This window comes from Mustela lutreola, chromosome 11 (assembly GCF_030435805.1).
Source record: "Mustela lutreola isolate mMusLut2 chromosome 11, mMusLut2.pri, whole genome shotgun sequence".
NCBI classification, from domain to species: Eukaryota; Metazoa; Chordata; class Mammalia; order Carnivora; family Mustelidae; genus Mustela; species Mustela lutreola.
This window is the reverse complement of record NC_081300.1, coordinates 10,480,111-10,503,217: the sequence shown is the minus strand read 5'-3', so window position 1 is coordinate 10,503,217 and position 23,107 is coordinate 10,480,111. Positions and strand designations below refer to the sequence as shown.

The following is a 23,107-nucleotide window of genomic DNA, read 5'->3' as shown; positions in this document are numbered from 1 at the left end:
TATATATTTCCCTCACATTTTTTTTGAGAATTTTTGAGAATTGGTCTAATGTTTATAATGATGCTAGAATCATGCCTGGGATGTTGCAAATATATATTTGTTTAAAATAGTTTGATTATGTGGCATGTGAGTTCAGTTTTGCAGTATAGTTAAAATTCCCAGTAGGAACTGACAAGGACATTTCAGGAAGAAGGGTCAATATGAACAAACTCTAGAGAATGTAATTTGTATTTTGAAAGACAAGTAATTCAGAGTGTGAACAGGAAATGTGTGTATGTATATATACATATACAATTGCGATCAAATCAAAGAGAGTGATAAATACCAGGCCAGTGAGTTTTGTACTTTTATGTGCTGGTATTGGAAAATCTATTGAAGTTTTGAGTACTGAAGTCAGAAAACTGTGCTGTAGGAAGTTTTGTCTGCTCTGCCCTTTGCTGTGAATTCATCTCTGCCTAATGCCTGAAGCCTCCTGTGATCACGGTGTCACTGTCAGTGAGCAGAAGTAGAAAAAAAAAATCTCATTCTCAAAAAAGGGAGTATTCCACAATATTAAAAATGCACTGACCTCTGAGTTCTGACCTGTGAGCCAGATTCTGTGAAAAGAATGAATGATCCACTGAGACAGTAAGGATATGAGTGGACTCTAATGTAATCACCAGTTAAAGGAGCTCGTTCCTATTAGAAATGTCGATTTCCATCTTTTCACATGATGCACAAGTTGAAAAAGATTATTATAAACATGATTAGTTAGAGTTGTTATAAATAGCTGGAGGAGTTAGAATAAAAACTCCAATATGATCAATAGTGGTGGGTAGCCTCATCCTGAGAAGTGTTTACAAAATAGGGCGAGGGCACTGGTAGTGAGTCTCTTCTATAAACTGTGTTGCAGTTCTGTCTATCTCAGCCCAGATAAGACCATCAAACTTGCAACTTTATTGGGTAAGCGGATTTACCACCTGGGACATTTAAAAAAATAAGTGTATAGTAAATTAAGCCCATTTTTTTTAAGTTTGGGAATAGGTTGTCTAATTAGGGGAGTACTGTGAATACATGCATGTTTATGTAAAGCATATAAAATATTTAAATTTGACATATATAATTTTAATAACTATAAAATGTAATTGTACTTACAGTAACTATAAAATACAAGCCATCTTAAATATGTAAATGTAGTATGTAGAGATTTAGAAAATTGTGAGATAAATTATTTCCAAAATTGTTTTAATATTAAGCTTATTATGTGTCCAGATAGACAGATGTGTTTGAAAAGTTTGAGAACATCAGATATGTTAAGCAGAGCCTTCGATAGCTCAGTTGGTAGAGCGGAGGACTGTAAAACATCAGATATGTTAAATTCCTAACTATATCAGCTATTTATAATTCCAAGTTCAAAGAAATGTTTAAAGTCAGTTTCTACAGGAGTCATTGGTAGCAGGTCATCTGCATTCTGTTTTAGGGATTCCTTTACACCATATAGTCTGTCCATAGGTTTCTATATTAGTTCGATTTTGGATCTGGGGGAAGTGTTGCATGGTGAGAGTCTCTGAAAGTTTTATATTGACATTTTACTTTATCAAAAACCCTGGGTCCTACCAATTCAAATTAAGTAGCTTAAGTTTAAATTTGTATATTTATTATAATTTTATTATTATTTTAAACTTAGGACATGCTGATAGGCAGTATTTCAGTATTATTTCTAGAATACTATGTATTCTAAAATACATATGGCCAAATCAATGTCACAAGACATTTTAAGAGCTACTAATCATCCCCGTTATGTTACAATTAAATAATCCATGGTGATTCATGTATGCGTCATTCTTAAAATATGTCTATTTCCTAAGTCAATCCGAGGAAGACAATTATCATATGATCTCTCTGATATGAGGAATTTGAGAGGCCGGGTCGAGGGTTGTGGGGGGTAGGGAAGGAAAAAATGAAACACGATGGGATCAGGAGGGAGACAAACCATAAGAGACTCTTAATCTCACAAAACTGAGGGTTGCTGATGGTGGGGGTTAGGGAGAGGGTGGCTGGGTGATGGACACTGCGGACAGTAGGTGCTATGGCGAGTGCTGTGAAATGTGTAAGACAATTCACAAACCTGTACGGTGATTCACAGACCTGGACTGCTGAAGCAAATAATATATTATATGTTAATAACATTTTTAAAAATTTTAAAAAAGCAAATTAAAAAATGCCTATTTTATTAAGTATTTGAAAATGAAGCAAAATGTTGGCTACTACTATTTACTGGCAGAAAATTAAAAGTTCCATTTTTGTGAAATCCGCATTGTTTTCACCTAGCTTCATTGAAAAATTCAAATCTATTGAGAATAATTTATTTCATAGTAAATATATACTTCTACATATACATATATACACACATACACACCTACATACTCACATTCAGGATTTTGAAACCTGTCTATAGATCTTTAAAAATGTTTTATGACGTTGAATAGGTTTCTATGATTTCAAATGATGCCTAAGAAAAATTTTCGTTTACTGGAACTGAAAACAAAGAACCATCTACTTTAAGCTTTACATTTTGCAGATGAAAAAAGTGAGTTGCACAGGAGAAAACGTGTGAAATAAATAGTGAAGTGAAAATACATGAAGAAAGAACGAGAAGGAAAGAGAACAGAAGGGAGGAAGGAAGAGAGTATGGACGGAATGGATGAAGGAAGAAAGGAAATGATCAAGTGAAGTAATGCTGGTGTGTTTCCCAATAGTCTGCTCTCTGTTCTTCACATCTCTAGGAACTCATGTGACATCAGGTTTCTTTTGTGTTGAGGTGTCTGGTACAGTAGTTATTAGCTACACAAAGAATTCCAGCTCCTTCTCTTCATGTTTCTGTTTATGCATCATGTTTCTTTAGGCCGGGATGAATAAAAATATAAAAAGTAATTGAAAGGTGATTACCTATTCTATAGAATTACCCAAAAAAGGACTTTTCTTTATTGTATTGACAAAGAATAAACAATTCACTGTGAATCCCCAGTGTTAGCAGATTTTTCAAACATCTGAGGCATTTGAAAGTAGAAAGCTTGAAGCTTACATTTTATTTTTTTAAAAAGACATGTAAACTATACAGAGCTCATAACATAAAAGCAGTCATTGATATAGGTAAAAGAAGATTATTTTTATCGTTTCAAAATGGGAGGGATGGTAGCAAAAGTTATTAAATATAATATATGGCAATGTTTAGACATTAGCAATTTATCGTAGGTCCTTACCTGACCAGAGCCTGCATTTTCACAAACATATGTGTCATAGTATTCAGAGAACTCAGGAGCATGATCATTAATATTAAGAACTTGCACATACACAGGAACTGCAGAGGTCTGTTGCACATTGTCTGCAAATTGAATAAGCAGAATGAAAATAAAGGATGTTAATGCTATCTTTAATGCTATCATGAGGATTGCAGTAGACCCTGGGTGGCATATTTCTAATTTCCTTGAATAAAGGCTACCTGAGCACAGAACCTCTATATCAATCATATATTTATCAAGAATACAGCCTAGGAAAAAATGTTCTCGACACATTCAAATCAGCCAATACCTACCAAGTGCCTTTTCCTTGCCAGAGACTATAGATAGAGCTGATGAGAAAAAGTAATGAAAAAGATGGTCAGGTTTAGGGATACCCTCCTAAAATCCAGCAACTGTTGAATATACGTATATTAATGAATTTAATTCATTTAATAATGAATTACCACCCTCCCTAACTTTACTGATAAAAACACTGTGAATTTAGTTCCACAAATTACAGGCAAATGGCTGGTCTAAGGTCATAGCTGAAGTAGAAAGGGCAGTTTAAGAAGCCAGCAACAAGTGCTCTTAACAATGGCACTGTTTGGTACAATTTTTAAAATCAAAAACAGAGAATAAGGATCTAGATAAATTTTAAAATAGAAGAAACAAATCCAGGTAAAGCTTTATGTATACATTCAGTTGGGAGGATTTTCTTGTGAGCCAAGAAATACAGAAACTATTAAGGAATGGGAAGAAATGGTTAAATACATTTTAAAATGCTGTCCTCGGCCCGCCCCCCCCCCCCAAAATAAAAAAAGCCACAAAAACAAGAAGATACCAGCGAACTGGAAAATGTTTGCATCAGAAGATGCAAATTTTAATAGCTCTAATTTACAAATTCTGACAGTTGATATGAAAAAAAAGCAATGTGGGGAAATAATCACAAACTAGAAATTCATGGATGAGAAAATTCAAATGATCCACGCCAGTTTTTCAACTTCGTCACTACTGATATTTTGGACTAGATAATTCTTTGTTTCAGGGGGCTCTCCTCTGCACTGTACAGTGCTTAGCAGAATCCCTTCCAGGAACTGGATGGTTGTGACCATCACAATGGGCTTCACACATCGTCAAAGGTATCAGGAGGCAAAACCGTCCCCATCTGCTCTTTAATAATATTCACACACACTCCGGCTCACAGAAGGGCACGTAGTGATGACTTAGTCTGTGGGTTCCGTGTTAAATACAGTGGAGCACAGTGATTGTGGAGCACTGAGAAATAGTAGGGATGTAAATCTTTTCTGGAACTTAATCTGGCAGTCGATGGTAAGAGATAAGCTACACTTCTCTTTGACCCCAGAATTCCTTTGGGAAATCTATGCTACAGTCCAAGGCACTAGTATATTCAAAGAGTATGTGATCCAACTTATTTATTCCAGAAATTTTTTTTATCTCAAATAACTGAAAATAACTCAAATGCATATCAAAAGGGAAATGAGAAATAAATTACAATCTCACTATGAAACTGTGTGCGCTTATTAAAAATGAATGAGCTAATGTAATAAACATATGAATACAGTGAGCTTTAAAAATAATTTTAATCTTGATCCTCAATTTGACAAAAATGCTTAACCACTGTCTCAGCTGCCTCTCTGCAAATTGGAAAAGATACGAGTAAATAACCTTATAAGATCTGTTATAAAGATTAAATTAATTAAAACATATAAAGCATTTATAAGATTACTAAGGATATACATAAGCAATAAATGTTAAATATTATTATTTTATATATCTACTAATCAGCAGTGATAATACATGGCATTTTTCGAAATGATAAAGCAAGTTTCTGCTATTGTGTATTTGCGTATCATTATTTTAAATGATTTTTTATTTCAAAAAATGCTGTGGGAAGGTACATACAATTAAAGAGTGAGAAGAAGGTTTCTTTGTTGTTTTAATGTCTTTATTTATAATATCCTCTTCTTATGTTATTGCAAAAGCATATTTGCAATTGTAATTTCTATGGCAAATACATTAAAAAAAAGGCTTAATTCTCCCTTTTGAAAGCAAGGAAAAGATTTTCCCTCTTTCCTCCTCTTAAAGCATTTACTTAGAAAACTTGTAATTTAAGTTATATTTCTCTCTCTCTCTTTTTAATGTAAGTAAACCCTTTAAAAGCTGAATAAATGTCTTGCCAACTTCACAACACAGGCTTGTCTTTCTCAAGTATGGAAGCCAACTCTATGAAATATAATTATCAAGGAAAATGACACTCTTTTCTCCTAATTTCTGTTGGAGCCTCATTTCAGCAAAGCCTTTGACTGACACTCAAAACCACCTCTTGTCATAAAGGTCTGAGAAATTTAGTTTTCCTTTGGATAAAGCCGGTTAGTAAAAACAGATGGTCATGTCATCTACCTAGTAAACATAGAGTGAACTATGTGCGACACACAGTGTGAAGTCTTCCTACTTGAAGGCTAGTACTGGGTTATGTTGAGAACATGACGCTTGATTCTACAATAGGGTGAAATTTCTTTCTTACTTCGAAATCGCGGCAGTTGCTGTAATGCACCATCAAATTCTGTTTGAATGCTTTTCAATTATAAAACTGTTTTCTCTCTATTCCACTATTATGGAGTTGTTTTCTGGGATGGCATGATCTTGTCTGTAAATATTTTTCCAAAAAATAACAGTTGCAATGATGACAGAAATTATAATTTCCAATTAATTAAAAATTATAATTTGCAAGGTTTATTACATACCAAAAAATCTAGGTCTTAGGTTTTATCATCTTAAGACTTATAGTAAGAATTATCATCTTGAGACTCTTCTCTATTGTGTTACGCTCAGGATAAAAATAGATAAATAAAACATTAAGATACAGCAATTTCCAAGAGATTACAAGATAGAATTATTCAAAAATTAAGGCTCATATATTTTATGGCTTAAGCATATACCCACAGATAAACTTTTTGCTTAAGTAAGTAAAGGAGAAAAATTATTTCACACACAAGTAAATAAAAAAAAAAAGAATTGAAACTTCTATGGTCAAAAAATTATTTTTTTTTTAAGATTTGTTTGTTTAGTTTAGGGAGAGAGAAAGAGAGAGCGTGAGCCAGGAGAGGGGCAGAAGAAGAGACACTCAAAGCAGACTTGCTGCTGAGCATGAAGCCCACCTCGGGGCTTGATCCCACAACCCTGGGATCATAACCTGACCCAAAATCTAGAGTCAGATGCTTAACCAACTGAGCCACCCAGGCATTTCTCAAACAATTATTTTTGATATTGATACCACATTAATAAGAAATTGGCACATACAAATATTTTCTCCAAAACTGTTCTAAAATGAGTTCAATGATGTAGAACAAGAAAAAAATTTCATAGAGAGGAAAAGTACATGAAAATTGGCTACTTGGTATTTCAAAAGTTTCCTCAAATAAATTTTTCTTAACATGAAACAAAAAATTCAAAGTCTTCAAAGATGAGTTAAATATACACTAATTTTGTAGCTTTCTGAAAATGTTTATCTAATTATATTTTACTTTGGAATTTCATCCCCAATGCTGTAACTTTTCAGCTTTATAATAAAAATAACAGTGGGAATATCATTTTTTATCTAAAAGTATTATTTTTTATTCTAAGGGAAACTGATTTAAAATGCCAGAAGCAGAACAGCATGAACTGTATAATTCTTGTACTTGATAACATTTCTAATCACTTATTTCTGAAACAGTGATTAACTTCTAAGTATTAAATTCTGTGTAAAATAAATGTATTCAGTTTATATTCCATGTGCCTTTCATAGCATTTATAAGTGTGTTTTCCTTGACTGCATTTTTAATCTTCTTTTATTTATAAATTATTATTATTATTATTATTTTAAAGACTTACTTATTTGGGAGAGAATGAGAGAGTGCACATGTGAGCACGGGCCAGCGGTGGGTGGCAGAGGGAGTGAGAGAGACAGATCTCCAGCAGAATCCCTGCTGAATGAGGAACTCCATGCGGGGCTGGATTCCCGGACCTAGAGATCATGACCTGAGCCAAAAACCTGGAGCCAGATACTCAACTGACTATACCACCCAGGCGACCCTAACTTATTGTTTCTAAATGTTTACATGTGTTTTATATTGCTATCTTCCAATATAAAACAATTATTATAACAAAAATATGTTCTGACTTTAATGTTTCAAGAGAAAATTTATTTTTAAAAAACATCTTTTTTAAAGATTTTTATTTATTAGAGAGGGAGAGAGAGAGAGCGAGCATGCATGTGCACAACCACAGGCGTGCACATATGTGTGGGGGGAGATGCAGAGGGACAGAATTTTGAGCAAACTCCCTACTGAGTGTGAGTTCCAGTCAGGGCTCCATTCCATGACCTATGAGATTATGACCTGAGCTGAAATCACAGGTAAGATGCTTCACCGACAGAGCCACCCAGGTGCACCCCCCAAAACCATGGTTTTAACATAGTTTTGCACAATAAGACACTGTACTTCAAAATCTATTAAAAAAAGTAATCATCTCCCAAACTCCTCTTCAATGACTATAACATCACCTGCCACACGTGCTTTCATCAACAAGTGAATATGGATGAAGCAACAGCAGCGAACGCCATGAGCTCACCCCAGAGCACAGTCAGAACATGTATCAGAGAGGAATTGAGCTAACATACTTAGAGAGATTATCAACTGTTTGGCCCTGAGGAGGTCATACAACATGAACTGATTTAAACCTTAAGAGTCACTAAATAAAATAACTTTGTAATTAAGCCTTATTTTTTAAGACTAAAAATAGAAGAGAGTTTGACTTCTTCTTTGCTAATGTGAATACATTTTATTTCTTTTTGTGTCTGATTGCTGTTGCTAGGACTTCTGGTATTATGTTGAACAACAGTGGTGAGAGTGGACATCCTTGTCATGTTCCTGATCTCAAAAGAAAGGCTGTCAGTTTTTCCCCACTGAGGATGATATTCACCATGGATTTTTTCATAGACAGATTTTATGAAGTTGAAGAATGTTCCCTCTATCCCTATACTTTGAATCATTTTAATCAGGAACAGATGCTGTACTTGTCAAATGCTTTTTCTGAGGATGACATGATACTTTATATGGAAAACCCAAAATACTCCAACCTCAAACTACTAGAACTCATATAGCAAGTCAGTAATGTAGCAGGATACAAAATCAATATATAGAAATCAGTTTCTTTCTTACATACTAACAATGAAAGTATAGAAAGAAAATTAGAGAACTGATTCCATTCACTACAGCACAAGAAAGATAAGATGCCTGGGAATAAACCCAACCAAAAAGGTAAAGGATCTGTACTAGAGGAACTACAGAACACTCATGAAAGAAATTGAAGAAGATACAAAAAGATGGAAGACCATTCCATGCTCATGGATTGGAAGAATAAACATTGTTAAAATGTCTATACTGCCTAGAGCCATCTATATTTTCAATGTCATCCCGATTAAAAGTTCACCAGCATTTTTCAAAGAGCTGGAACAAACAATCCTAAAATTTGTATGGAACCAGAAGAGACCAGGAATTGCTAAGGAAATGTTGAAAAAGAGAAACAAAACTGGGGGCATCACATTGCCTGATTTCAAGCTTTACTACAAAGCTGTGATCACCAAGATAGTATGGTACTGACACAACAACAGACACATAGACCAGTGGAACAGAGTAGAGAGCCCAGATGTGGACCCTCAACTGTATGGTAAAATAATCTTCAACAAAGCAGAAAAAAATATACAGTGGAAAAAAGACAGTCTCTTCAATAAATGGTGCTGGAAAAACTGGACAGCTATGTGTAGAAGAATGAAACTCTACCATTGTCTTACACCGTACACAAAGATAAACTCAAAATGGAGAAAAGACCTCAACATGAGGCAGGAATCTATCAGAATCCTAGAGGAGAACATAGGCACTAACCTCTTCGATATCAGCCACAGCAACTTTTTTCAAGATATGTCTCCAAAGGCAAAGGAAACAAAAGCGAAAATGAACTTTTGGGACTTCGTCAAGATCAAAAGCTTCTGCACAGCAAAGGAAACAGTCAACAAAACAAAGAGGCAACCCACGGAATGGGAGAAGATATTTGCAAATGACAGTACAGACAAAGGGCTGATATCCAAGATCTATAAAGAACTCCTCAAACACAACACACACAAAACAGATAATCACGTCAAAAAAATGGGCAGAAGACATGAATAGACACTTCTCCAAAAGAGACATACAAATGGCTAACAGACACATGAAAAAATGTTCATCATCATCAACCATCAGGTAGATTCAAGTCAAAACCACATTGAGATACCATCTTACACCAGTTAGAATGGCCAAAATTAACAAGACAGTAAACAACAAGTGTTGGAGAGGATGTGGACAAAGGGGAAGCCTCTTACACTGCTGGTGGGAATGCAAGTTGGTGCAGCCACTTTGGAAAACAGTGTGGAGATTCCTTAAGAAATTAAAAATAGAGCTACCCTATGACCCTACATTTGCACTACTGGGTATTTACCCCAAAGATACAGATGTAGTGAAAAGAAGGGCCATCTGTACCCCATTGTTCATAGCAGCAATGGCCACATTTGCCAAACAATGGAAAGAGCCAAGATGCCCTTCAGCAGAGGAGTGGATAAAGAAGATATGGTCCATTATGCCTCCATCACGAAGGATGAATACCCAACTTTTGTATCAACGTGGATGGGACTAGAAGAGATTATGCTGAGTGAAATAAGTCAAGCAGAGAGAGTCAATTATCATACGGTTTCACTTCCTTGTGGAGCATAAGGAATAATGCAGAAGACATTTGGTGATGGAGAAGAGAAGTGAGTTGGGGGAAACTGGAGGGGGAGACAAACCATGAGAGACTGTGGACTCTGAGAAACAAACTGAGGGTTTTGGAGGGGAGGGTAGTGGGGGTTTGGCGAGCCTGTGGTGGATATTATGGAGGGCACGTATTGCATGGAGCACTGGGTGTGGTGCATAAACAATGAATATTGGAACACTGAAAAAAATAAAATGGAATAAAAATTTTAAAAAAGAGTAAAAATAGAAAGCAAGTGTAATTTCTCACATACTCAGTAAGAAACACTGTGGCATAGTATGGCATAGGAATAAGACGGGCTTTAGAATCAGATATAACTGTGATCAATCTCTAGCTTCATTATTTAGGAGCTGAGCAAATAAACTGTGTAAGTTTCAGATTCATCTTCTCTGAAACAGGAATAATGTTTGCTTCAGATTTTTATTAAGACCTATAAAAATGCTACTAGAATATTACACAAAGTATATATGCAGATGCATACCTTTATAACCACATATATATTTATTTGAAATACAAGTATCTATTTAATAAATTATAATTCCTCAAAACTCACCAATACTCACAACACCATGTAAAATATGTATTTTATAAACAAATACCTAAACATACAAGAATTGACAAAGGTAGAATTTTTTTCCTTGTGAATCACAAAAGGTACCCAGTTTTTATTGTCATGGTTGTATTTTTATTTTCCTTAATATAGAAATCATTATAATATCTATGGTATTTTGTGCAAGCTTAAGTAATAAGTAATATTGTAATAAGTAATATTGTAAACTACGAATTGAAACAGTTCTATTTCCTGAATACTATACGCTTGCACACCCACTCACATATATAAATACGTTACAGAGAACAATTGGAGCCACTGTTTTCCTTAGTAAGGTAAAACTGGTGAGGAGCAACAGTTTAGTAAGAACTCAAGTTTCACTGAATCTTTGGGTTTCACCTCTGAACACAGCATGTAGTGAGATAATTAAATTGATTAGAAAATACATTTTGTAGTATATACATATGTACATACATATGTCAAATCAATAATTTTGGGGGATAGCAGCTATCTTGCAACCCAGAGATTTGTGTGACTGTTTTTATTTCATTTTGTGATGTTACATTTACCTCCACTATATTAAAAAGAGGGCGAGGCAACACAAAAATACTTCAAACAATGTCTCTCCAGAGATCTCCATGACATCTTTTCGATAAAAAGTAATCATGTAATTAATGGGATTTGGGTATAACTGGCTTATCTTACAAACTTTTTATATCAATCAATCATCCATCCTTTTTTGTATTCATTCATAAAATATTAGGATTTTTTTGTCTCAGAATACACATAATACATTTTAAAGATTTTGCTTCCTAATAATGCATATTGTAGCCTTTCTAATTTAACAAAAAGTGAATGATATATTCTTACAAAAAAAACCTTGTACATAAAGTAAACTTACATATGTATATAAAATGAATATAAAATGTTTATATGCATTTATTAAACATACTTTTGTAATAGCTGAAAAACCATTTTATAGAGAAACACATTTTCAAAGATGTCCACCCTTCCCTTGAACTGATTTGAATTCCTTTCTCTCAACAGTTTTGTAAATAGTGATATTAAAATAATTTGTTCTCAGAAAACCCAATGAATAAAAGCTTCTTGCTTTTAGAATAAGCATCTTTGTGTTTTCTGACACCAAGAGCCTTGGCATTTCTTCTGTTGCAGCAGACGTTTATTCCCTGTAACAGTGCTCCTCAGTCTTTGTTGTTAAGTTAAATGGAAAATTCAAACCCAGACTTAGGCCTCCTGCCGTGTTTCCATAGAGTTATTCAAGGCATGACAAAAAAAAATATGCAAGAGATGCTTTCCAGTCTACCACATCCCCAGCTACCACTCAATACTAAGAAATAAGATATATGTATAAAGGTTTTTTAAAAAAGCCAGAAAAGTAAACAAGATTATTAAAATTTACACAAAATCAGTTATAAAGGACACATTCTGGAACATTTCATATTCACAAATTTAATTATCTACTGAACTATAATAACTATCAGTTAAATAAAGGGGATGATCCTGGTAAGCTTTTACACTGTGTTATACCTATTCTTTTGAGATCAAATTAATTAACATGGTTGACTTAATACCAAATTGATTGATAATTTTGGAGACACTATCCAAGTAGTAAATTAGGATGATTTTATCTACTTTTTACAACCTGAAAATGGAATCACCTCCCTATCTGAAACAAAAACCAAAATCAAAAAATAAAAACGAAAATAAAAACACACAACAACTGGTCCCCACTGATTACTGAAGAAGTGATCATTAGCACAGCTTCCACTAGTAGCTTAATTTGAAAATGTCTGACTGTGATTTACCAATGAATATTTGTTGTTTGAATCCTTCATATTCTTTCCCATAATTTCATTGAAATGTGATTATTTTTAAGTGCCTAAAGTTTCAAAAGGCTGTGCTGGAGTGTTATCCTGTCCCTAATGTCCAAGAGTATAGTTAACATGTTGTTCCAGAAATAGAACAAGGCACAGGCATTCTGTGTTTTATTTCTAGAATAGTCCTTTCGTGAACTAATACAGTCAGTCTAAACTGATTATAGTTAAATGGTATGATATTACTAGTCAACTTTAAATTACTTTAAATTTAAAATATTAATTCTCACCATTAGGTTTACTATTCCTTGGATGGCAGTAAAAGAATGCATAACATTAATTAAATATTTCTCTAAATTAAAAATATTTTCTCTAAGGGATAGATTCCTATGAAATAAGTATTATAATTTCTTTCTACTTATATGTATTTTTTAAGGGTCAATTTTTTGGGGGAGGTAATGTATATAAGACTTTCTTTTTTCATTAAAATCATAACTTAAATGAGAACCCATTAATATCTGTTAAATATATCTCGGTTAAATATATCTTGCAAAATTTATGTTTAATTTGTCATAATAAAAAGTCTTAAAATATTTAGTGGTAAGTATATAAATAAGCTATAATAGGAATGAACTGACATTGGTTTATAAAATAATAAAATAAAATACACATGTATGAATTGACATATATATCATTTAACTCCAATTCCAACAAATTTAAGCTAGCTTCTTCCCCTACATTTGGAGATTATTGAATGGTTTAAAGATATGCTGAACCAATGTGTGGTCCTAAATGAGTACTTACATTTTTCTGTGGCTGTAATACTTAGGTTGTACCAAGCACTAATCTCTCGATCAAGAGGGTTAGTTGTGACGATTGTGCCATTGTCATCAATACTGAACACTTTGCTTCTGGTCATAGAATACCTGCACACAGACACACACACACAGAGAAAAAAAAAAGTTTCACCTAATTTTATTATTTTATCTGTATAATTGTGATATGTAAAACCTTTTAGAGGCAATTAGACAAATTAAAATGCATGCTCCATATAGCAAGTGTAATGCTGAACATTTTTTTAGAAAGGTACATGCGTATATTTAAGATTCAACTCAGTGAGGATGAAAAAGAAAAAAAAACTACACAAAAATGGTCTCAGATTTAAACTGATGCATGCCAAATCTAAAACACATGTAATTCATTCTCAATCCCAAAACAAAATTTGAGTGAGTGAATGATTTAGCTAAAAAGATATGGTACGATGTCCTTTGCAAAATTAAGAGAAGTACAAATAACTAGTGGTAAAAATTACTGCCTGTTAACTTTTTTTTTCCCTTTGAAGCTACACAAAGCATATCCTCACCCTAAACTGCTGAGTCTCTTTCCTAGACCATATCAATGCTGCTAAATCTGGCGTTATACTATAATTACCTGATTGCTGATATATGAGAAATGTGTGATTTTGTTTGTTTAAAGAAAACGCTTTGATAATATTTGATAAAAATGAGATGTGTGTGTGTGTGTGTGTGTACATCCCCTGAAAGTAATGATATTAGATGGAATATGCTGTTAGAGCATTCATGGAAAGAAGCCAGATAATAGAATTCCCTCATGCAAAAGCCTGGAAAATGATCTCAAACTCCACAATGAAAGGAGCCTTTGAAGTACTCAGCATGTCTTATCTGCTTGCAAATGATTAATAATAAAAATTAAAGAAGAGTAATAACTTGGGTTCAATGATGACTTCCCATTGCACGTATAGTCCTGAAGACTTTGATGCGACATCAATGAGTCTGCCATAATTACGTGGCAAGAGATGAGAATATTTTAATCTTGAATTGACAGGTCTCTAAAAATATCACACTGATTTGTAGACTGGTGTTCAGGGAAGAATTAAAATAGAAATTGCAGAGAATTAACCTTTAAGGAATTTAGTTTTACCTCTACTCCATTTTAAAACTTTATAAGCAGTTTACTGACATATCCACAAATGGTCACATTTCCTACTTAAGAGATTTGTTGACAGAGAGCAATAATAGTTTAACAGTTAATATTTTGTATTGAACATCTAGAATATTCTGTTGCTATAATAAACCATTCCAAATAAAGCCAATCAAATGTCTGACATAATTTTCAAATAAAAGTTTTTAAAAATCATGACTTCATCATCAGTAACATTTTAAGTAATAGTCAATATGCCCCATTAGGAAAGAAGTGTGCAACACATTTTAGAAAGAGTTTGAGCTAAAAAGCTTAAAATGTGAAGTTTTGATGTTTGGTTCATTGTCGAATTCCTTTTCATGGAACTCTTCATTCCTAAAGAATGCTGAATGAATATTAAGTGACTGTGGCACTGTTTCCTTTTGCCAACCGCTCTTGCCTGAATGATAAACAAAGGTTCTACACTCATGCTTCTCCAGACACCTGTGCCTCTTGTTCTTAATCCTTGTGTGCCTCTACACAAAGACTGTTCCCACTTCACAGACAAAGCAACTGAGACGCATAAAAGCCAGCCCATTTACAAAAGCTGGATTTTTCCAAGCAGGCTGCAGATCCATTGGGTGTTTCAAGGATTTTTAAGTGCTTCCATTAGAACACAGATGAAAGATGTTTAAAGACAGCCTCTTCCACAGGAGAACACTCCTGACATTCTTGAACACCCACAAAGCTCTGCCGGTTTCTCACACACATGACTACTCAGGTTATTTATCTTTTTATATCAATGTTGGTAGTTTCTTTGACAGAATTTCAAGGAATTGGTCTGAATTCATTGGCTTGGAGTCGTTCATAGTATTTCCCTATAATATTGTTTAATGTGTATGTGTATTAAAATTTATGTTCCTTCTTTCATTTCTGATAATGTTAATTTTTGTCCATTCTTTTTCCCTCCTTTGGTTGTTTTGCTAAAGATTGATCAATTTCAGGTCTAATTATCGCATTCTCTCTTCATACCTGCACCCCATTTTTCTTAAACATTTACCACAAAGTTTATAATTCATACCAAAGCATATTTTCTCATGCTTTTCTGCACTTAACAGTGACATCAATGGCAAGAATAATTTGTTAAGCTGGTTTATCTCACTGAAGACTTCGCTGAAACTCAGCCTGAGAATCTCCACACTTCAGAGAAATACCAGATAGTTCTTACATGGAAGGAAAAAGTAAGTAATGTGAGTTATCTGAATTATGTATAAGGTAATTTGTTTACTATGTGCTAATTTATTTCCCCCAAACAGGGAATATCCCTGAAGGCAAAGTAAAATGCCCTTTAATTTCCTTTGGTTTCCATATGTTTTGCCATGTAACGAGTATTAAGGAAGATGTACCACATTAAAACTCAAATTGAAATCATTTAGCATTTGATTTCAAACATTTTTTTTTTTTTAGATCTTTTGCTTCCAAAACAAAAACAAACAAAAAAACCTGGGACAGGTGTACCTACTCGAATGTGTTCAAGTAGCTATTTTCATCCTAACAAATGTATGAAAAGCAGTCTTAATGAAAAGGCAACTCTAAATGAAACAATGTCCATTAAAGACATTAAAAAATATTGTGTTGATAAGCACTAACAAAACATTTTAACGTAATTAATTTCAGTATAAATGTAAGAATTGTTAGCTAAAATATTCTTGGTAGAAAATAAAGTAGGGTGCGCCTGGGTGGCTCAGTTAATCATCTGCCTTCTACTCAGGTAATGATCCCAGGGTCCTGAGATTGGGCCCCAAATCAGGCTCCTTCCTCACTGGGGAGCCTGCTTCTCCCACTCCCTCTCCTTCCGCCCTTCCTCCTACCCCACTTTGTGCTCTCTCTCCAATAAATAAAATCTTTTTAAAAAGTTAAGAAGGAAAAGAAAGTAAGTAACCACCAATATTGATAATATAAAACACATAACCCCAGTTAATATTTGGGTGTGGCTCACGTATTTGACTTATAGAGAGGAAATATTTTACTTACAGTAAACTTACAAGTCACGTAATTTTATATTGTTTTTAAACCACACCATATTTTTAGCTATGTTCATAGGTATCACTGTCAAGCACTGATGATCTATGACCGTAATTATACCCCTATGACTAGATATTTAAATTGTTTCTAACACTTAATTATTATAAATGATAATATAATAAACATCTTAATCCTTAAAACAATTTTTTAGTATTATGTATTCTTTAGTATTCTCAAAAGAGCAATACATAGGTGAATACATATAGAAGTTTAAAAAATCTAAATAATTCATTTACTGGATTATAATTATATACATATAATACCACACGTGTACTTACATTCATTATGAGAAATACTATTACTAAATATAACTACATCTACATATGAGAAGGCAGTGTTTTATGATTAGGAATTACATGGGAAAGGTGGGACCATTCTTCTGTCCCCAAAATGTGAAGAAGCTTCTTTGTATCATTGCCTGTACAAAGTGCAAAGCAATAGCCATCATCTTAATAAATACATGGAAGTTAGTAAAATTCTCGGAACTGTGAAGTGTGGAGAACAGGAGAGTAAGGGAAGGAGGTGGAAGGAAACATTTGGCAGGTTTTGTTTTTATGTCTCACCGGGTCTACAGTCAAATACTGGAAAAAAAAAAAAAAAAAGAAAGTATAGTACCTGAAAATAACGGATTAGATTAATCAAGGATAAATATTGTTAAATTGCAACACAGAAGCTTACTTATTTCTAGCTAACTGAACTTACTTCATTTCTATTAGTTAAGTGGTATCATGTGAAAGCTTTCTCAATTTTTGACTATTAAGTGGTATTTAATTTTGGTGAGCTTCACCCACATTTCAGTCAGCTTTGCTTCTGACTTGGCGTAATCAATGGTTTCTTTTCCCTCACTACCTACCCCAAATTAGTAGAGATGATTTCACTGAATTTTGGCTGGCGATTGCCTATTTCTCTTACAACAGCAATTGCTTATTTCACTACAACTTTATCAATAGCGAGTTTCCTGTTTTAATTGGCTTAAGTTGTTGCAAATTTAATAAGTACCATATAGAGGAGTACAGACTTATCTTTATTACACTTCTATGAAATTATATTTTCAGGCGAATTTGTATTCACTCATTTAATAATACGAAGCTGGGCTTCCAAACATACCTGATGGGTGATTTCCTCTGATCTGGATCTATGGCAGACACCATGCCTACAAATGATCCATGTGGGCTTTCTTCAAAGATTTCAAACAGGTAATATGGGACCAGGAAAACAGGAGGTTCATCTTCATCTTCCACCTGGACCCTAATGAAAGTGGTGGAAGCTTCAACATGGTATTCCATGAGCTTCTCCTCAACGTGGCGGTTTTTAACATTTGCTCTAAAACGATATTGGTTCTGGTGCTCAAAATCCACCCTCTACAAAGAAATACAATGTACAGAAGAAGAAATGGCTTCAGTAACCCAAGGTACTCTTTAGAAAAAAAAAGGTTTGGGTTATTAAGTTTCAGTCGCTTTTCAGTCAGGTTTCCCTTCTTATGTACTTGATTGGATCCCTCTGATATTATCATTAAGCAGCTGCAGGGCGAATCCCTGTAAGTGTGTTGTTATTTATTTCTGTTATAAAATGTTTTGGAATAGTAACTACATTTTTTTTAGGATTAAAATTATACTTCTCTAGGCATTAATATCCCATGGAATTGAGAATTAATTTCTTTTTTTTTAAGATCTTTCCAAAACGTCCTCTAAAAATCTTTAAAAACAATAAAAAAAACTGTTCTACAAATAATTTGAGACTCTGTAATAATTCTGTCTAATCTCTAAGTTCCTCTGCTTCCTAAATCATAAATCACAGGTTCTCATTTTAATTACTTAATGAAGCAATAACTGACCGGCTAAACAAAATAATTATATGCATTTCTGATTTGATTTTGTATTCTTCTGCAAAGTAAATGTTGGAAATATATCTACCTTTTTTAATATAACTATTCCTTCTTGCGTCTTATTATTAGTAATTATGTCAAATGTTTGTGAATCATCTTCAATGCTGTAATCCATTTCTGCATTCTCTCCAATGTCATTATCATATGCCATGATTTTTCCTATTGAAGTCCCAGTAGGTGCCGATTCAGAAACAGTGAAGCGGTATAAACCTTTAAAAACAAAATTCAAGATATTTCACATAAATAATAAACAAGAAATTCCCAATTTTAGCACCCTTTTTTTTTGTGGACTATGGGAAAACCCATACTCTTACCTTCTACCAGTTACTTCTTCTAAATCAGTATCTATTACTTCTTTATTTTTGTAATCGGTATATTGTATTTCCCTAATATCCTACCTAAGCATCTATTAATGTCTCTCAAATATAACTTAGTGAGTCTTAGCACCAATAAATATAATTTCCAAATTTTTATTCATATGTATACTTTGTTGATATTTTTGGATTTATTTATTATATACTCCAACCATCCCAATTAAATTTGATAAAATAATTTCACTTAAGCAATCTCTTAAATCTAAAGTTACTAGTAAATGTAAATGTGGATTAGAGATGCGAGAGAATAAAGCAAATAAGTGAGTTTTAAGGGTAACAGTTTGATTTTTAGATTCTGAGCTGAGTGCAGGAGCCATAATGGAAACGAGGGGGAGGGGAAGGATCCACAGGAGTCAGTGAGTGAGCAGAGGAGGAAAACCATGATGGAGTCAGATGACCCTACTGTTTTGGTCATGTGAAAACAATGGAAGTTATATTTGAAATACATAGATGTAAATAAAAATAAACGAGCTCTGCTTCCTTCATGTTTCAGAAGTAACTTGCCTAAAACTGATAAAGAGTTAGCCATTTGTAAATTATTATTTGTGGTTTATGTTAAAATGTGGGGATAATCATATATATCAATATTCTAAAGAATGGAATTTGGCAGCCTGGATGGCTCATTTAGTTTCAGCGTTTGAATGTGAGTCAGGTCCTGATCTCAGGGTCCTGGGACTGAGCCCCACCTGGGACTGCCTAGGGAGGGCCTGCTCCTCCCTCTGCCTCTGCCCCTCCCCCCCACTCATGCTCTCGCACCCCTACTTTTTCTTTCAAATAAATAAAATCTTAAAAAAAAAAAGAAACTTCATAGAATTTTAAAAAGGAGCACATAATAAAAATTTTCCTTAAAGAGATTATTTATTTTCTTAAAATATAGCAAGTTATCTCACAGACTGCCTTGTGAGATGTCCTTTCTTTTTAACATGGGAGAAATGTTACTTAAGAGTTATTAATATTTTTATTATTTTTCAGGAAGTAACAGCTTAACTCTGTTTCAAGGCGTTTGTTTTATTGTTTTTCATTGTGGGAAAATGTATACTTGAGAAAATAGGATTTTAGGAAGAGCAAGCCAAAAGTCCACAAAACCAGGGGCTGAAGTTTTCCAGTGACAGAGAGTAGGTCAATTGCCTGGTGTTGGTTTGTCCATGAACAAGGGGTAGAATGCTAGTACGTAACTCCAAGAGGTAATGGAAAAGGACTGAATGATGGCAAATTATTTAGGACAATGGAAGTTATATTAAGGCCTGTGACTTTTTTCTCTGAGTGACATGGTAGACATTTAAGTGATCTGATCTGATCTGCATTTTAGTAAGATCATTAAAGTCGTGTTGGAAGTCGACCAGAGAACAAAGGTAGAAGCAGAGAGGCTAGATGGGAGCCTATGGCAATAGTGGAGACAAATTAAGAGGTAGCATGATCCAAGGTTGCAAATAAAATTGGTGAGAAATGTTCAGATTATGGATATTTTTAAAAGGTAGAGCCAACAGGAACCGCAGAGGATTGAGTTTTGGATATGAGAGAAAGAACAGAGGGGAAGCTGACTTCAAAATCTTTAAACGAAATAGGTTTCTATTATCAGGAGAGATTGTGTGTGTGTGTGTGTGTGTGTGTGTGTGTGTATGCACAGAATACTGAAAATCAGGGACTAGCAGGAATTGTGCAGAATTGATCATCACTTCAGTCTGAGTTAGAAATTAGAATTTACCTAGACTTAACCCAGAGTAATCCAAACCAGATTGTTAGAATTGAACTGAATTTGCATTGAATGGGTGAGATTTTGTCCTCAGCAATGTGAAACCTGGATTTGATAGTCATTGAGATGGGAAAAACTGTAAAAATAAGAGCTTTAGAGGAGGAGTCAGGCATGATCAGGAACTCACATATATGTCAAGTTTAAATGTATGTGACATTTAATGAAGACACCGAGTAGACCGTTTTCGGATAGCCACGTGTGGGCTTCATGAGAGAGGTTCATCCTGGAGGTATATATCCGGGAGTTGTCAGCATAGAGATGGCATTTCAAGTCTTGTGGCCAGATGAGAACATCAGAGTGAAGGCAAAAGGAAGAGCAATGAGGTTCTAAGGCCTGATAGCAGAAATGCACCAGACTTTACAGTATGCAGAGGTGAAGACAAAGCAAGGAAGACTATTAAAAAGTGACCAGTGAGACAGAAGATAAAGTACATAAGAATAGAGTAATCCTGTCAGATCCTGCTGAAAAATCATACTATATTAGGACATCGCATTGACTGGATTTAGCAGTGCATGATAGAACAGACCAGATCAGTTTGGTCAAGAGTGTGCAAAAACCAAACTGGAGTGGGCTCCAGAGATTTTAAAAGACTGTGAACAGGTTGATGAGTTCGACAACACTGTGAAAATTCTTTTCTCTAAAAGAAAAGAAGAAAGCATGACTAGCTAGATGAGGAAGTGGAGTCAATAATGTATTTTATTTTGTTTTTAAGATGAAAACAAGACGTTTGAATGTTTGAATGTTAATAGTAATTAGCAGGCAGAGTGGAGCAGCCTTGACTGTAATGTGAGGGGAGGGGTGCGTATCGGAGGAGATGTGCATTAAATATTTAACACGAGAGGACGACGTGGGATTATAAAAGGGAAAGTAGTTTGCACAAGAGTAAGGAGGTCAGCACGCTTCTGTTCTGGAAGAACAGTCAATACACACATTTTCACATGATTATGGTGTGGGACAGAAATAGAGAGAACTATTTTAAAGAGTGAGGCAACTTTATGGTGCTAGAATCATGTTCCTCCACACTCAAATTTGAAAGTAGTAATGCTGTCGCCTTACGCGTGGGGTCTGGGTAGCTATAAGAATTTTAGAAAGTATTTTAAATATTCTAATGTATTCAGATATATATATCAATATATACATATGTATACATTGTTATTTATACTTATAGATTGTTTATCAATGTTCATAGGTATAAAGTTACATATTATATTCACACATTGTTATAAATTATATATGCACACCCAAGTTTATATATATATAAAACAATGTTAAAGTTGGCAAAAATTAAAAGAAGTAAGGATGGCAGCAGAAGCTGTAAGTAATTTTTGTGTCAACAAACATATCTTGGGGGTACTGCCTCTGAAAGTCTTCAATTATTATTTCACATCCATCTGAATAAAACATAGACTAGAGTTATTCAATATATTCACCTACTATTTTTCTACATTTATTATATGGCAGTCCTTTTTTGAAATCCTGGGTGTTTCAGATTTAATTACACATCATCTTCTTGTCTCTAGGACACACGGTTTGTAGAGATCGTCACCTATATAATGCATTTAATACCCTGGTGATGGAGGTCACAAACTGCTGCTTTGTTGCCTAAATTCCATCCAAAGAGGAGCTGTTTCATGGACTCATAAACAAATGAGGAAATACGGCTCAAATGGTACAAAGGAGCAATGATGTAGGATGAATAAAAGTTTAGAAATCTAGTGTACAGCTCGGTGACTATAGTTCATAATGCTACATTGTCTAGGGAATTTTCTGAGAGAAGGTCTCAGCTGCTCGCACCACCATCCTCCCAAGTAACAATGTGAGGAGATGGCTATGTTAATTAGTTTGACTGTAGTAATGATTTCACAATGTATATGATAGCAAAACATCATGTTGTATACCTTAAATATATACAATTTTTATTTTTAAAAAATGGCCACATTAAACTGAAAAATTTTAAATTTGACAATAGCACAGAAATAAACATCCAGATTTCTAATATTTTTTGGAAAGTCAAAAGATCTGATAACTTTACTTCTGGCACAAATAAGCTGAACTGAATCTTGTCTGTATTACTCAGAGGTGTGTGTGTGTGTGAGAGAGAGAGAGAGAGAGACAGAGAGAGTGATCCACTTTTCTCTTTGATACATGCTTATATAGTCCTCCTATCATGATAATTGCTCATGATTTCTAAAATTGCTTGTAAATATATTTCTGTAGCTAAGACAATCCTCTGGTGGGGGAGGGAGTCCTAAGAAAAAATTTCATAAGAAATTTCATAAGAAATTCCTTCTGAAGCTCACCAAGTGATTTAACTTGTATTATATCTTAAATTATGAGAGTTGGGGCTTATTCATGCTACAAAAGTGAAAGATACCCACACATATATGGTCAATTAATTTATGACAAAGGAGCCAAAAATATGCAATAGGAAAATGTCAGCTTCTTTAATAAGTGCTGTTGAAAAAAATGGACAACCAAATGCAAAATAATGCAACAGAACCATTATCTTACATCATACACAAAAATTCACTCAAATGGATTAAAGACTTGAACTAACACCTGAAGCCATAAAACTCTTAGAAGAAAACACAGGGAGTAAGCT

The 23,107-nt window shown here is 34.1% G+C and overlaps 1 protein-coding gene across 1 annotated transcript in view; it reads right to left on the bottom strand.

Moving 5' to 3' along the window:
• CDH19 (cadherin 19) overlaps nucleotides 1-23,107 on the bottom strand; it is a 96,418-nt gene that overhangs the window by 29,759 nt on the left and 43,552 nt on the right. The window contains exons 6-9 of the mRNA XM_059140272.1: nucleotides 18,407-18,588; nucleotides 17,601-17,854; nucleotides 13,293-13,414; nucleotides 3,243-3,364 (exon numbers count right to left, since the gene is read on the bottom strand). Of these exons, the coding sequence (XP_058996255.1) occupies nucleotides 3,243-3,364; nucleotides 13,293-13,414; nucleotides 17,601-17,854; nucleotides 18,407-18,588 (680 nt within the window). The remainder of the gene's footprint in view (nucleotides 1-3,242; nucleotides 3,365-13,292; nucleotides 13,415-17,600; nucleotides 17,855-18,406; nucleotides 18,589-23,107) is intronic.